Source organism: Lonchura striata, chromosome 8 (genome assembly GCF_050655825.1).
Source record: "Lonchura striata isolate lonStrDom1 chromosome 8, ASM5065582v1, whole genome shotgun sequence".
Classification (NCBI taxonomy): Eukaryota; Metazoa; Chordata; class Aves; order Passeriformes; family Estrildidae; genus Lonchura; species Lonchura striata.
In genome coordinates, this window is record NC_140710.1 from 15,237,501 (window position 1) to 15,255,000 (window position 17,500).

A 17,500-nucleotide genomic window follows, 5' to 3' on the forward strand; every position below is an offset into this window, starting at 1 on the left:
GTTTCCTTTCTTTGTTACATTTAATATAGCTGGTGCAGAATTTAGATTAAGTGTGGGGAATGTACAAAAACACTGATTCTTTCTGGATCAGTAGGTCTGGATGTGCATTTCTCTTTGCTACGGCTTGGATATATGTATGTGGACACAAATGTACACCATGTCATGCAAGAATCAGAGTGCTTAAATCTATCTCCACGATTTTGAAAGCAGTGGAACCTTACTTTGTTAGTACAAGTTGCTAGAGATGTGTTTCTGCTGATTCTGAATTTTGAGCAGCAAGATGGGGAAACTGGGTTGAGAAGATTGCTTGCTCCTTTCATTCCCACTCTCCTACAGAAAGTTCTGAAAAAAACCCCATCGGCAAAAAAAAAAAAAAAACAAACTAGTAGCATTTGGGGGTGTGTGGAATGCTGCGTTGGAACCACACAGTAGTTAATTTAAGGTGGCTCAGTAAAATGCTGCTAAGTGTAGAAGAGCTGCCTCGTCCGTAAAGGGAACCTCTTGATGTTTGTGATTGATTGCATTGCCCAAATGTTGAAATATTAATGACCTTCTTGGACTGAGGACCCAAAGAGGAAACTGAAACCAATTCTGTCATCACAATTAAAGAGTCCCCTGGCTTTAATTAGCCTGACCTGGGGTATCTCTACCCATTGCTGCAGTTAAAGAGAAAAGAGCCCATTAAAGTCCAGTCTGAGACCGATAGCTACTTAATTGAGCACCTAAAGCCTCAAGCCTTTTAAATCAAATACTGTCCTGGACAGTCCCCCTGGTTAGATAATTAGCTCTCCAGCTTCCCAGAAACCATGCAAAACAACTTTTTCAGTAAAGAATAGTTAATGTGGAAGACTTCCTTTGCTGGTAAGGAGAAATAACATTTTTTTTTTTAAAGATAAAACTTCTTCCTATTAATGGCATTACAGAACAAAACCATTCATAACAGTAGAGATGGAAAAATAAGTTTAATTTTGTTGGTAAATAATAATAAGCAGCAGAAAGGCATTCTGAGTTTGTAAGTAATTTTTAGGAATTTTAACAGAAGATTCAGTTGAAGTGGCTTTCCAAAGTAGAGTTGTTCTGGGAGCACGCCTGGGGAAAACTTAAGATGTGTGGAAAGCCTCGGGATTAGTTTGACTCCAATTATTAGAATTCACAGACATTCAAGGTGTGGGACCACTCTAGTTCAGAGAGAATAGTATAACGAATGCGTAATGAAGACAAGTAGTGCAATGAGATCAGCATTCTGAAAGCTGTGTTTTTAGTTGGGTGGTGCAGTTGTACAGGGGGCAGAGGGGGCTTGTGAGAGACAGCTCATCACGTTCAGATTCTCCTGGACAACTGATGTAATCTGTCCATCTTTACCCTTCTAAGCAGCAATGCCCTTGCTGCCATCTTCTTACTCTGGATTGTTGGATCGTTGCTCTAGAAGTGTAGCAGTGCCTTTCTGCCTCCTCTCACCGTCCTTCCCGTGCACCATCTCTTGTGCCAACATCATTCCTAGTAATGATGAAGGAAGAAAAGTGCATATTGCAATGCTTTGAAGTAACCTCGGTATATCATGTACCTATTCTGAACTGGTCCTGGTTTGGAAGATGCCCTAATAATGGACCTTTAGTTTGCAGACAGTTTAGTCCCTTTGGCGGGGAGGTCTTGACGATGTATTAGTTCAGCTTTCCCTTTGTAACCGCTGTGATTCTGCAAGAACGTGTCAATGTGTCGTGGATCTCAGACTAATTAGTTTTGAAATGGAGTTTTGATTGAACTCTTCAAATCGATGCTGCTGCAAAATTTGTTTCTCAGCTTCCTATTAAAAGCCATCTTAAGGGGCAGTTTTACTACTCTCTCTGTCGTTCAGTCGATACATTTAATAACAACTTACAGGCTATTTTCAATAAAGTGGCGACAGCAAATTAGTAGTTTGAACATGACAAGCCTCCTCTGCGAGCTCAGATTCTGAAAATTCAAAGCAATTATTTTTATACAGAGGCACACTGCAATCATTCAGATTACGGGTATTCTGTTGTAATGTGTGTCCTAGGTTGACATGAACAGAATTTTATGACTTTATTTGGACAGGAAGGAGATGCAAATATTAATATTTATTATGACACCAATACGCTAATTTGTAAATCCTATTGCTGTGTTTTACATCGTACAGAAAAGTGGGTCTGTGACCCTGCCAGCTAGTTCAATTTCCTTTTTTACTGCAAAATGAATTGTGGTAGTCTTTATAAATATTTGTGTCTATTAGAGACTCGTGCAAAAGCAAATAAAGGTTTTTCTAATTCTAGCTAAGGCAGCCTGTAAAAGTAGAACTCAATAATCATTACTGTATTATATTTTGAATCGATGCATTGTGCCTTTAAATGGATTTGAAGAATTATGTATATATTTTTCTTCACCACTCTTCTGCCTATTCCCCCCTCCCCCCACTGCGTGTGCCCCCCCCCCAATGGCAGATGTTGTGGTCTCATTTGATTGCATAGGAAAACTGCAGTGATACAGCAAACACCCAGAGAGATATGATGACAAATGGGTCCAGATCCCGGTAAATTACTTTCTGCTCAAATCGAAATTTCATTCAGTTTGTTGCTAGCAGAGATGAAGTAATCTAAATTGTGGACTCAGGAGCAGATAGAGGGAAGTTGGAGCAAGCATTTCATTATCAAGAGAGAGAGAAGGTTAGGATGAAAGAGATGAGCAGAGGCAAATCTAAAGTGTTGACACCATGATTGAAAAGGTTAACCCATACACATTATATATCAACCTGGATAGCAGAGAGTTTCTAATGGAAACTCTGCACTGATGGAGGTTTACTGGAGTTTCAATACACTGAGCATGATGTCTTCTTAGATATACAATCAAATCCTCTTAACCCTTTTGATGACTCATATCTCAAGATATGATTAAAGTACAAAAGAGTTCTTCATATAATTTCAAGGACACAATGCATTTAAACTCCAGTCATGAATTGTATCTTTTTTTTTTATGATGAACCCAGTAATCTGATAAAATGTGTGTAGTACAGAATTGTTTGTGTTTCTAGAGGTGTAAGTCAATATTTCTGATTAAATCCTGTGTAACCACATCCAAGGTAAGGTGAAGCTACCAGTTGTTACACAAAAATAAACTTTTTCGTATTATGAAACCTAAACAAGTTGGAAGATGGAGGGGTCAGAAGTCTAAAATAGTTGTGTAATAAACCGTGGCAGTGATGTGCAAAAATGCCTAGAGCCTTCTTGTGTATTAAATTATTCATGATCATCACCTCTGTTTCAGGTTATTTGGAAATAGTGGTGCTTGCAGTGCCTGTGGACAGTCCATTCCTGCTAGTGAGCTGGTCATGAGGGCACAGGGCAATGTCTATCATCTTAAGGTGAGGGGTTTTTCTGTGTACTTTCATTTTTAGCAGCTGATTAGTATTGCCATGCCTCTTTAGTGTAAAACTGCATCTGCTTATGAATGAAATGCAAAATAATAACTAGAAGAAGGAGTATCTATTATAAAGCTTTGCTTAGTGCGTAGCTTTGTTCCCTCGTAATCGGTAAAACTCTGCTTGAGTTATGTACTGCATAGTCCCAACAGGTAAGACTAATGCCATATTTGGAGATACTAGAAACCAAGCAGCTCCATATCTCAGCTGCACTTGCAGTCTCTGAAGTGTAATTTTCAAACCTGCAGCATACTTAATTTGTGCTATAGTTTCATTGCTGTCTCTTTCCTTTCCCAGTGTTTTACATGCTCTACCTGCCGGAATCGCCTGGTCCCCGGAGATCGGTTTCACTACATCAATGGCAGTTTATTTTGTGAACATGATAGACCTACAGCTCTCATCAATGGCCATTTGAATTCACTTCAGAGTAATCCACTACTGCCAGACCAGAAGGTGAATACTCCACAATTACTAATAAGCTTTCTTAGAGCTAAATGAAGATCAATTTCTTTTCATTCTAATAGTGGACATTCCCTGCCCCTGCAAAGAGACCTTATTTAAGTAGCTGAACTTACCTTAAGTTATTTAGGCACAGGGTTTGGGGAGAAAATAGTAACCTTTTAAATATGACATAGAGGGTGAGTCAGTTTATTTTGGTTTGGGCACGTGCATCTATACAGGTGTTGAACTCCTTATGTACAAAGCAAAATGGAGAGCATGCATTAATACAAACTTCTAAGAAAGAGAAGTATTTTATTTTATAATATTGAAATTAAGGGCTACAAGAGAGCAGGTTCCCGAGGGAGGAAAACTAGGTCCTTTAATATGGAAATAAATGCTTTGTGAAGAGAAAGTTCCTGGACTAAATGTATTTTATTTATATATTAAGATTTTAGTTGAGGAAGCATGCTGGGGTACTCTTTCAGAAGTATTTTCTGGCCTGCTTTGTGTGTCATAACTCAGATTTTAAAACCAAAGTGCTGTTTACGTACTGTTCTGTGACACTAACTTCTCTCTCAACTAGAGATTGTGTAGCTCTGTGGTTGATAGTTTTGGTTTCTAGCTAAATGAGTAAATAATGATTGTACAGATCATAGAGTGAAGAAAAAGAAAAAATTTCGGATCAACAGTTGTCTTGTAACTCTGAAACTAGATAGTTTTAGATGTATTTTAATCTTCTTAATCAGTCCTAAAGCTATGCAAGTGAGTGCATTTTGATAACTGCTGTGCCTAATTTGTAACAATTACTGTCAACCTTGAGTTAAGAGACTGTTCATTCCACCCTGGTCCAGAAAAGAGTGGATGTATGACTCTTGCACATAATTTTATTCACATCATATTTCATACTGATTATGTATTGATGACATTGATTCATTTACTCTTTACAGCGCCACTTGCATGGATATTAAATCTTATTGACCACAGATGAATTTTAATTTCAGATTGGTGATAGATTTTTCCATCAGCTCTGATAGTATATTTGACTTTTTCATCATTAACCCAGGCAATCACACAGCACTGAGTTATTGCAATGAAACAAAAAGTGCACACTTCAGTTGGTAATTCTTTATAGATTTACAATAGGAACTTCATTAATGTCTGTAAGGATCACAAAAAATAACATCTATCTGCAAGTAGGAATTCGGAAGATTAAAATAAAATCTGGGACAAATGCTAGGCTGATCTATTCTGTAGTGTGCAGTGTATTTTGTAGTGCTTTTAGTCAGTGGAGAACTATGTCTGAGAAAATAGAAACTGTTCTTTATTTTACTTTTTTTTTTCTTCTGGTTGTATTGCTACATTTCAATATCTGTGTTTGCTTTTTTTTTTCTGTGCATAAATTTACTGATTAATTTTAAGTATTCTTTCAAGTCTTATACAGTGACTGTAATTACATCAAAATAAAGCATGGACCTTTTTTATTTACTTAATTTGTCAATTGAGGTGATGAGAGAATTGAGTACAAAAATGCTACATAGTTAGGCAGAACAAAGATAATTAAGATTGGAAGAGAATGTGCAGCCTCTTCTCAAGGAAGTACAAATACAGTTAAAGATTCATAGATTTATACTGTTGTGAATTTTAATGAAACAAATCTGTAATATAGACTAGCTAGCAGTGATTCAGTTAAATGAATATTTATAGGTATCCCGTTTCAAAATATAGGTAAAACCATTCATCTTTATACACTGCAGTAAAAGGTTTACCGTTCTGAGAGTGGTTTATCCACTTGTCTTCTATGAATGTAAAGTTTAATGTAACTTCAAATAGGTGTCTAAATTGTCATTTAGTTTTATCAGTTTCTTTCTCTGCCTTAGCAAAACATAAAATTTTTTAGTTGCGATAAAAGCAGCAGACATGATGAAGAGCATAGAACATGGAAAAGAGAAGTAAAACGGGGACTGGGCTTGCAGAGCTCGTGACTGTAGGTACCTGGTGGGAGCTAAATGCAAGAGTGGTGAGAGCAGTTGTTGTTAGCTCCTGTCACTGACTGGTGGTGGCATTGCTGCAGCCAGGGCTGAGGCACATGAGCAGCTCTTGGGGAGAAGTTGAGGGAACACAAGTTTGAGAGGTTTTTTTCTTTATAATACTATATCTCTAGAAATTGTTCTAAGGGAATTGCAGAGCACGATAACAAACAGTTAAAGAGATAAGCTGATAATTCATGTATTTGTCATGTTTCTGGAACAGTGGAAGCTACAGGGGCAGTTGCTAAGAGAGTTATATTTTATAATATATTTTCATATATTTTTTATATTTTATATTTTTTTAATAGTTTTATATTTTGCTTTTTTAACAGTGTAAAGATTTTAACATCAGAGATGTTTTCCCAGAAGCTGCATGCTTTAGGGCCGCTGATTTAAAATATTCTTCCACTGTAACACAGTTGGCTGTAACAGATACTTTTTATTAAACATTACAGATCAATCATTTTCCATGTTATTCTATCATTAGAGATTACAGAGATAGTAGAATATCCACAGGTTTGGTTTTTTTTTTTTTTTTATTTAACCAAAGAGATTGAGACACTCCCAGCATTAAAGCACATTTTGTTACGCATATGAAGGTGACAGTGATGAACTTAACTCTTGTTTTACTGCAGTTTACAGGTGACCAGCGCAGGCAGGAAAGGTTGCATGGCCTAATTTGGTTTAAAAACTTGAGGTTTTTTTTAAGGAGACAAAGGCAGGGATGTTTGCCATTCCTGCCTTTTGCCTCCCTGAGGCAATTCACACATGTAAATTATAACTTCCCATCACTTGCCCTGTAGTTTAAAAAACCCTGTTTTCTTTAAACTCGGTACTGCTTGCCTGCCGAGTGCAAACTTAGTTTGTGATGTCCTGTGTGCTATTTCATTTGAAGGGGCTGTATTGTCAAGAATTCTCTCTGCTTTTTTTGTACTGGTAGAATTCCTGTAGTATTTCTTGTTTGCAACAGCATTACCACCTACTGAAAGTGTACGTTTTCCACTGGTTGGCAGTGTTTGTAACAAATGTTTGTCTTCACCTTCTATACTTTTAAATAAAGTACGAGTTACATTACATCTCTTAGAGAAGATCTTAAAAATCTTCTAGTTTACATATCACTCAACAATTCCCTTGTAGTTACATAATTGGTGTTGTCTGTGTCCATAGTAGAAGATATTTGATGCTCATTTATTAAATATGCTTGCTGGCTGCTCCCTAATCTTTGTTCTGGACAGACAAATTACCTTTCTCACACTGAGCTTCGGCTCTGGGGAATTAAACCTCCAAGCTTCTACTACTTTAATTAGCTTGAAAGTGGGGGGTTGCAGTTACTAATAGACCTCAGGCTTTTAGTAACTTAGAGAAAGGGTGAGAAAAGAACTTCCTGGGAAGCACAAAATGTCATTTAAAAGCCATAAATATCTAATATATATTATTTCATTTTGGTAATTGCAAACAGATTGCATTTGAAGACTATGGATGAGCATTTCTATATAATCCATGAAAGTTTAGATTTTTATTGTTAGACACTTTTAATTATGATAATTCATTAACACCCATATGAAAGCATGTTTGACTTCATATATTAAAATGTTTATGTTACATTAACTAACCAGATCAGGAATTTAAATGGGAGAGGGGGGGAATCCTGAAATATCTATATTTAGCTCTTGTGCAATGCAGCATATTAACCAAAGTTGCCTTGGGAGGATATTGGCTGTACTTCATATTTGCTTTACAGACTGTTTCTTCCAATTACAAGATCATATTACTCGCTTCTTCAAAGGCATGGCATAATGGTTCTTCCCTTTCAAACAGGCCCAGAAAATGCACCTTATTCACTGTATGATTTGTTACCAGAAAGTACGCATTTCTTGTTGTAGTCTTTTTTTCATGTCTGCTTTCTTTAGTAGTGAAACTGTGGAAAATGTTTGCTTTCTGCTATTTAAAGTTGAAACGTTAGCAGTATGAATGGACAGTGTAGAAAGCCTTAAGTCACAGTTAGAAAGTAGTCTAATAAAAAAGAGATTAGTGAATAGGGAAAAACAAAAGCAGTCATGTTGTAGTTTCCTATCTCAAATTTAGCTAAGATACCCATTTTTATTTCTTACAGGTCTGCTAAAAGGTCAGAGTAATGCAGAATGCGTGCCTTCATCTCAAATTTTGTTCATCATAGATGGATCCCATGTCTCCAAGTAGACAAGTCACCTTTGTAGCTAGCATCAATGCCAGCTCCATACCATTGCACCTTCTTTATTCTTGATTGCCCTTCCCACATTTATTGGTGTATTAAAATGACTGAATATGAACATTAAGGACTCCATGAACCTGGGCTAATGGGAGACTGTAGAGAAAATGAAAAAAGATCCACCGGAGGACATCTTGGGGGGGGGGGGAGGGGGTGGGTGGGGAAGATGACTAATGAAGCTAATTAAAAGAAGCATTGAAATCTGCTTTCTACCCTCATTAACAATTAGCAGGGCACTGGCCAGTTTGTACCCTGTGTTTTACCTTAACAACATTCTATTTGCTCTTTGTATATTTAAGTGTTGTAAGGAAATGTGTTTCAATCAAACTGAACATGAGATAAAGATGTGGCTTTTGTGATACTCTATCACAAACACTTTTATTGTATCTCTGTAAAATACAATGTATGTATGCATGTAAGTGTTTTTGTCCTAATGTTGCTACTTCCCATGGCAAAAAAAAAGAAAAAAAAAATCAGGCTCATAGCAGCTACTGTGTAGAAATTTTCACCTACTTCTAATTTGCTGAATGAAGAAAAATCTTTTATTTGTGATATTTTCAGAGACATTTGCTCTAGTATGGTGTATTTAAATAATAAAAAGTAAAACAAAACAGAGTATGGGTTTTAGAAACTTTGCTTTTTTTAAAAAAATTACATTCAAAACATTCTGCAACTTCATCTTACATAGTCGTTACCTTAATTGTCAATTACCTTTAAAAGTAGATTTTTGGTTTGGATTTTTTCTTTTGTCTTATGCCAAGAAAGACTAGGCTAAATTTCTTGACCATGTTACTTGTGGCAAGGATAACAAGTACTACTTCAAAAATTTTTTTTTTTCATGGAGAGTCTTAATTCTGGTAATAACAAGTACATGATAATTCCCATTGCAGTGAATTACAGCACACACAGAGGTACTGTGGTCTCTTTCTTTCCAGTTCCTTCTGTTTTTAAGGATGTGCCTGTGTCTCTGAGCATGCAAACATAAGAGGGTATGAATATACCATAAGAGGTCAAAAAAAATAAAAGCCAATGAAAGGTCTGTACCTCATGCTGAGCACTAGAATTGAGTATTCATGAAAAGGAATACAATAGCTATTCTGACCTGAACAACATAAAGTTGTGTTTGCTGGGGTGAGAGACTTTAACTTTTCAACACTGATAATCTTAAGGAAAGAAAAACCTGTTTTCTAGGCTGTTTCTGAGAACTAGCTGATCTCAAAATATGATCTGTTTTCTGAAAGCAAACAAACAAAAAACGCCTCTCCACAAAGCAACAGAGCCACTTCTAAGCTTACAAAGGGAACAGCTTCATTTTGCATATTTTTCCCATCAGCTTCCCATCAGTGGTAGATCTGTGCAGAACACTTTTGAGAAAAAAATTACATGTTTTTAGCAACAATAGTAACGTGGCTGTCCATGTATGCCCTCAGTCAGGAACCTGCAAGCAACGAATCTGCCTTTGCTGATTCCTTGCTGATTGCCTTTGCCAAAGCAAATCAGTATTAAGAAATAATCTACTGTTATAGGAAGCTAATACATTCATAACACACCATTATTTTATTTAATTCTGTTTTTTGGGAGCTGTTCACTGTTCAGTTGCTTGGTCACAGAGTGAGCTTGACTTATTTTTGTTGTGATGCCAGTAACACAAAAAGCTGATTTATAGACTTACCTGTCTAAACATCCAACAGCAGATACTTTTGTTTCAGATTCTACTTCATGATGTCTAGTATATTGGAGGGCTGCTGAATTTTTTCTTTTACCATGCCAGTGCTTGAGGAAGCCCAGTTTCAGAGAAAAGAAAACATAGCAACATACAGTATCAGACAATAAAGACAAAAATCTACTTGCGTAACATATAAAGCACAATATAAATGGCTGACACTATGTATCACTTTTAATTAAATGCACTTTGTGGGTATTTTAAATAAGTTTCTAAGCTTTTTGATCGGGCATTAGTCTTCAGAGTCCTACAAATTGTGCTGCTTCAGTATCTTTGAAAAGACACTTGAAGTCATATGAATATAGAATTCAAGTATTAGCGAGACTGTAGACATCTTTTTATATTCTTTCAGTATAAGCACTCAAGGTACAGTGTTTAAATTTAACATGTACAGATTTTTGGTTGTCCAATATAACCTAGAAGTGCTAAGAAGATGGCTAATAACTTCTAGTAAGAAATGTAGTATAGCATTTAGTCATGTAGAGGTTGAAGTTCATTAACAGCTTTAAATAAACTATTATATGACTCATTTGTAAAGCACAGCTACCTATTTAATAGCTTGCTTTAAAAGCATTTCTTAAGTTGCAGACCTATAAGATTACAAATGTCACTCATGTTAGCATAATCCACATGCAAGTGATGAAGCCTTTGCTTTGATGTGCTAAATTGCAGGAGGACTAATGGAGCTATGAATATACAATAGAACATATTTAAGTAGTATTCTTGCTTTAGGTAAAACACTTTCTTGAAACCAGAGGCATTTCACACAATGAAACAGGCTGTAATGGGGATGGTAGGTGTGGGCAGAAGGCTACTGGAAACACTTAGTTTTGTCCTTATGTGAAAAATCACTTTTTTTTTAAGGAGCTCTGTAAAGAAAAACACATACTTGTTCACCATTTATCACATGTATTTGCTGAACTGAGGCTGAAATACAACTTCTGCATTTAGTGCTGCTGAAAAGTCAAATAATCATTCAGTAAGAGCTTCGCTTTCAAAAATGAATGCTGTTAAAAAAACAATCAAAGGAAATATTACTAATCTGAAATCATCCTCATGAACCTGGATAAAATGTTCTGTCTATACTGCATCTAAACATCTCAATCATATAAATTGTCACTCTTATTAATGAAACAATTTTGTAAAAAGATTGCCCTCTAAATGGGTTTAATGTTTTTACCTATCCAGCTGTCTAGTTATGAGATTTACGCATCCTGGCAGGCAGTGGGACATTAAGCCTTTCCAAACCAAATTTTGTTTGCAACAAGATACTGTCTTTTCAGTCCTACATGATTTATCTTTAAATATTTTAACAGGTTATGCAGTATCTTATGAAATATAAAATGAGAATGTCTTAACAAAATGAAGCCTATGAAATTAAGTCACATCTTCAGAATATTAACCACACTGAGTTTGTCTCCCTTTTTCCCTGTTAGTTAACACCAATAAAATTTGCATCACCTAACATTAGGGTAAATACTAAAAAACCCCAAAACTCACACAGTAGCAGAGTGTGCCTTGCTATCAAGGCAGTGGAGTCACTGATTCTGGAGGTATTTAAGGAAAGACTGGACATGGCACTGAGTGCCACAGTCTGGTTGACATGATGGTGTTCAGTTTAACTCTATGATCTTGGAGGTCTTTTCCAACCTGATTCTGTGATTTCAAAAGATCATTTCAATTTAAATCTTTTCTCAAAGTATTTTGCTGGTAGTTGTATGTGAAGTGTGCAGCTTTTTGCAAGTATCTATTCTGAACAGCTCTATTACAATAAAAAACCAAATTGAGATTAGGAAATTTATGTATATACTTTTTTTTCAGGTATTACATTTAATTAGTGTGAAATTGTGTTCTGGGTTTGATGGCACTGCCTGAGACTCCTGGACATGCAGTACCAGATAACCCTCCTTGCTGCTTGTTGCTGTTACTACCAGGTGTATGCCTATTGTCAGTCCACCTAAACCACAGACAAGCTTATTGCAATTAAATAGCAATTTGTTTCTATGAAACTGCAATTAAAGTATTACTGATCAGCCATTTTAGATTGGCAGTGCTGTGACTGCATGTTAAACAGAGGAGCTCTCGATTCCTTGCTGCAGTTGGAGAGGTGAGTAACCATGAGGTGTAACATGCCCACCTCTGTCCCTTGTCAAGCTGGAAGTATGAGTCCTTGGTGAAGGGCTCTGATCTCATCACCAACATGCTGAGAGCGATGACAAGTCAGGGCTCATCTCTGTAAGTTGAACTTGCAGCTTACAGGACCTGAAGTTATTGCTGTTTCTGTTCCTGTAGAAGCAGAGATGTGTACACTTCCTACGGGGATGTTTTCAGCTCCAGATTGATTCTGTTGAGAATGGACAGCAAGTTGTGGGCCCCGAGCCAATAGCGTTCTGCAGGTCCTGACTTGTTAGAGCTGTGTAAACAGGACTACTATAGCTCCTTAATCATAACTAATAAAAGACTAGAAGAAAGCAATCAATTACCTTACAGGTTTGGTTTGTTTTGTTTGGTTTTTTTTTTTTAATAAAAAGCAGAAGTTTATCTGACACAGTGATTATTTTCACACTCATACAAGGGATGAAAGATTAAAGCAATCTGATGGGCTTACCTGTGTACACCTGGGGTTTGCTGGCAACTATATGTTTGTGATATTCTGGGGAAACCACAGTGCTCCTGCCCCTAGGCCCTGCAGAACTCACCAGCCTGGAGTCCCTGACCAAGCTTGTACCATTCCTGGTTGACTTGAAATCTGAAATGTAAATTTTTGGTGCAAATTAAAAACTTGCTTGTAAGAACTCAGAGAGGAATTCACTTTGTAGTGGTAATTTTGTTTTTTAATTATCACCATATTATAACAAAATCTGCGACACGTTAACTTTAGTTCCTGCATTTTTGTATAGTGGAGGCTGTAGACATCCTGGTTCCTGTGCCAGAGGGGATGACATCACACCTGTGGCATGCATGAGATAAGCATTGCTTCATTTAGGCACCAGTTCTTGTCTCTGAGAGGTGTTCCTTGTGGGGGTGAAGGCTGGGGTCCTGCAGTGTGTCCCATGGGGTGGGTGATTGCTGCTGGGGACACTGCTGCAGGTTTGCTGGTCATGTGGCACATGGATAACAAATGCCACCTGAGCAGCTCTTGGCTCCTGGCAAATGGCAGCTAAAATGCCTGTGTTTAAGCCTAAGTGAGAATGGCCCAGCTGACAGTAATTCATTCACCCTGGTAGAGTGGTCTTATGTCTGAGCCCAAGGCCTGAAAAGAGCCCTGTTTACTGCAGACAGACGCTACTGTGTTGAGGATTTTTTTTTTTTTTCCTTCCTCTGTGGGTATTTTTTAATGAGTTCTGTTGTTGTGTTTCTTTTCACAGTAGTTCTAGCATTAGGCTCACAGAAATGTGTGCAGGAGGCTGCATGGTTCAGAGGGGGAGGCAATAGGACATAAGGGGGTAGTTGGGGGTGGCTCAGCAGAGGCTGTCTTTACCCCACTCACCTGTAGCTTGTCCACTGCAGGCTCCTGAAGAAGGGCAGTATTGAGGAAGGCTCTGAGGGGGCTCAGGCCCCTGAGGTCCTGAAGAGGGCCTCGGCTTTCAAACAGCAGAGCATGCACCCCAGGAAAGGCAGAAAATTTTAATAGGTGCTAACTTTCAGCAAATGTAAGATGAAAAGTTCTTTCATATTCACTGTCATACTGGAGACCTTGTAGACAATTTTGCTATTTTGTTTCTGTGTGTAATATTGCTCTTACACTTTTGTGATCATTTTATCTTCTTAAATCAGTTCTCTGCTACATTATTCACCTGAGCCTACAAATGCTAAAGCTTGAAAATTGCTTTTTTTTTTTTAAATTATCAAAATGTTTTAAAAAGAGAATGTTTTGCTTTTTAGAATTGCTTTTATTTGCTGCTATGTATTTACCTTTAGAAAACCAAAATCAAAACAAAACCCCTCAACAATATTCTTAAAACAGTCCTAGAAACTGCAGCATTAAGGCCAAAGTTAGGCTAAGACATGCCTGCCCCAAAATAATTGTTTTTGAGCAAGTATAGTGGAGAGAAAATGAAACTTTTGAAAAAGGTTGTTCTTCCTGGTTGGGTGTTGGCCCCAGTGAAGCTGCCCATGAGGAGGGCACTGTGCTGCCAAGCACAGTGAGATGGGCAGCATGAAAGGAACCCCCACAGACAGAGCTGCCCTGCCACCTTTCCCAGCTCTGGCGAGGGGTCCCCTCTGCTGCCCATCATGTCCTTTGCTCCTAGTGGTGGCTGCTGAACAAGCCAAAGCTCTCCCTGTGTAGTCAGATTCCTCTGCAGCTAAACCAGATGATGTTTCTTTCTCACATTGTTGGAATATGCTGTTAATTACATTTTGAAATATCCATATACTTTTCCTCTTAGGGGATCTTATGAGCAAGGTTCTCGCTAACAACTTCTGTGGTTCACCATAACTTCTCAGAATAATCACTGCTTCCATTGAACCTATGCCAGTTGTTTTGTTAGAGAGAACGGGGCCTATATTAATTCTCGAAAGGCAAGAGATTGCCCTGTGATTTGGGGAAATCTTGATTGCTTACAGTATGAATAAATGAACAAGGCAGATATTAACTTTACACCTGACTTCAATTTCTTTGAGCAGTGAAGAAGTGTCCAGTAGGAGGGTAAAAATCCAGCTAAAACTCACCAGCCAGCCATTAATAGGCTAACTTTATTGTTCTGTAAAACCTTTAGTTGCTTGTAGAAAACAAAGGGGCAACGAATGCAGTATTTGTCTTTTATTCTTAGAAAAAAACGTTAAGATCAAACGGCCCCTAAAAGACTAAGCTGATATGCATCCCACTTACATATTTTTGGATATCGTCTGATATTCATTCTACTGATGTATTTGATAGGTAATTATATCAGCCATAGCATGATGCTGATACCAAACAGTGGAAGACTTCATGTTTTGCCATAAAGCTTATACCCCTTGTTACTGAACTCTCATTGCACTTGAGATCTGCAGCAATCATTTGAAAGTGTAGTTGGTATTTTTGTGCTTATGCCACATTTAAAAATTATTATTCTTGCTTCATCAGTTAGTCTTTTTAGCTGACTTGAAAAAAAAAGCATATTGCAAATGAGCTACTATTCTTATTTGTTGTTTTAAGAAGGGTAAGCACTGAAGTATTCAAATGGAACAGATTATACCTTTAATTACATCCAAACAGGATGCTGAGCTGATTTTTCTATTTTCCGTTTAATTGCTATAGTTCAAAAAGATATTGCAAATTTGTAGATGAATTATTTAAGCATAGCCTTCTGGCCTCTGTGTTTATGGGAGAGACCAAACAGGGGGGAGAAAAAGAAAACAGAATTTAAAGGAGAAAATTACCACTTCCTTCTTTAAGAAAAAAGCTTGAATAAAACATCTTGGGGGAAGATTTTTTTACCTGAAGAGATATTTTATGCTTTGTGGGAGCATCTTGGTTCTCCATGGGGTTTGTTTATATCCTACCAACCACAGTGGGTGCCTGACTCCTGAGGGCCCCCCTGTCTCATGCCATGGGTACAAAAGTGCTGTTTCTTCTCCAACCTGCTCCTTGGTGACTGTGCTGCTTCACAGATGTGATCCCAAACAGCCATCCTTTGCATGGATGTGCTTGATCTCTGTTCTCCTATGTACAAGATGAGAATAATGAAAGCAAGCACAATTCATCAGTTCTTAGACTAAATATATTTCCATTTTGTTTGCATGTGCATGTGTATATATCATTTACCATATATATTTTAAATATGTACAACGACATTACAGCCAGTGATAAATCCTACTCACTTACTGTATGTGTTATTTGCTGCAACATTAAACTCAGTAAGAATTTTATATGTAACTTGTACCAAAACTAAATATATTGTGAAATTGATGCACAGCTGTAAACAAGTACATCACTCCCTGCTTCAACACAGTCAAAGGTGGCAGCTTGTGTGGCAATTCTTTTGTAAACAGCTGTACACATTCCAAAGAATAAGCCAGTAAATTACATTTTTAACGATGTTTTTAGAAAATAATATTCCTGGGGGGGGTGGGGGAACCCCCAACCTATAAACAAACAAGAAAAGTAAACCTAAAACTTGTACTGTATAAAGAAATGCTGTCAGTGAAAAACTGTACTCTGCTGCGCACAGGCCTTTTGCTCCCCCCATCTTATTTTTTTTCTTGTGCTGAACTTGCCTGCATAAAGTACTTTTTTATAGCTCTACTGTGTATTCAAAGAAAGTTGACACTGGCACAATCTATTCAAGTTTTTTGGTGGATTATCTTATTTCATTATTTTCAATACTGCTAAGTATGTGCTACCCACTCAGAGAGCTGATGTGGTGCATAGCAAAGCTCAAGATGTCCTCTTAAATACACAAAGCTTATGCAAGGCCGTGACACAAGTAGATTTTAAACACCAGCAGTGTTGGCAGCTTTGAAGGGCTGATACGAGACAGCCTTGCTGACACGTCACAGGTTACAGGGAGAGATTCAGGAAGAAACTGAACTAACCAGAGTAAGACTAGGACACAACTTTTATTGATGGAGTTCAGGGGAAAGAGACACCGGGGGCAGCTGTATTAATCCCATAATAACTTGAAATATAATCAGTACATTGCTGCAGGGATGGCTAGGAAGGCAGGGAGGTGGAGGTGTCAGGGTTTAAGTTCACAGGCATTCCCAGTTCATTAAAAAGTGAATCAATCAGAAAAACAGGCTGGCTTTTCAAAGGGCTGGCACTTGTGAGCGGGCTTCGGACGTGTGGAGGAACACAGATGGTGAGCCCAGCCTCATGCAGGGGCTGCTGGAGCTCACCAGCCATTCATTTGAGGAGATGGCTGTGTTCTACCCTGCTCAAACCAGTAAAATGTGCTATAATGTGCTAGGGGAGATTCTGGCTGCATTCTGAGAACTTAAAAGCTAGGCAGTGTTGGTGCTGTGGGCCATGTTAAGGTGATGCTGATAGATGTTTATAAAGGGAAAAAAGTTTTGCTTTATTATTTCTGGAGTGGTGGTTTAACCAGCAGGCAAATGAGCAGAAGGAGTCTGCCTACAGGACCCCTCTTTGTAGGCAGCTGGTATAGTAATTAGCTCATTACTATTAATTTTTGCCATCCCTGGACTGACTTTTTTTTTTTTTTTTTTTAAAGTGGAATCTATATATCTGGATCTGGCATTTCCTACATCCTTTTGATGAAGCTGGTGCATGTACACAGACCAGAGAACATCCTTGGAGAATGAGCCTGCTCACACCCACAGGCACTCAAAGGTTTAGGACAGAATGCCCTATATTTAAATAGGACTCATGACTTTTTAATTACTGCACAGTGCAACAGGGCTCAGTGAGAACACATGGTTGTCCAAACTGGTGTGCTGTGATTGCTCACCACTGGTATGGGAGTGCATTTAATACAGTGGCCTGTAGCTCACCTGAGACTCAACACCCACCACAGGCACAGGTAGGAACACTGACAGACAGACAGACAGACAGACAGACAGACAGACAGACAGACAGTATTTCCATAGGAACCTTAGCCCTGTGTGGGGAAGATGGTATGAAAAGAGCTGTGTCCTATGGATGAGTGATGCAGGCTGAAGAACATCCATTTTAGAAGGCAGCA

General features: G+C 37.9%; 2 protein-coding genes across 31 annotated transcripts in view; one reads left to right on the forward strand and one right to left on the reverse strand.

Annotated features, from left to right (window-relative positions):
* The window catches only part of LMO4 (LIM domain only 4), a 15,530-nt gene extending 6,766 nt beyond the window's left edge, over positions 1-8,764 (forward strand). The window contains exons 3-5 of one of the 2 annotated variants that reach the window (XM_021526677.3): positions 3,280-3,376; positions 3,731-3,886; positions 8,015-8,764. In XM_021526677.3, the coding sequence (XP_021382352.1) occupies positions 3,280-3,376; positions 3,731-3,886; positions 8,015-8,023 (262 nt within the window). In that variant the 3' untranslated portion in view covers positions 8,024-8,764. Of the gene's footprint in view, positions 1-3,279; positions 3,377-3,730; positions 6,976-8,014 lie in introns of those variants that run through there. The other variant, XM_021526668.3, reaches the window with a different exon arrangement.
* The window catches only part of LOC110468626 (uncharacterized), a 511,599-nt gene continuing 495,042 nt past the window's right edge, over positions 944-17,500 (reverse strand). For all 29 annotated transcript variants that reach the window (XM_085585862.1, XM_085585865.1, XM_085585866.1 and 26 more), the window contains 4 exons: positions 17,410-17,500; positions 15,295-15,519; positions 9,822-12,621; positions 944-1,497 (listed from right to left, as the gene is read on the reverse strand). The exon at positions 17,410-17,500 is cut by the window's right edge and continues 165 nt beyond it. The gene's annotated coding sequence lies outside the window, so the exon portion shown is untranslated. The remainder of the gene's footprint in view (positions 1,498-9,821; positions 12,622-15,294; positions 15,520-17,409) is intronic.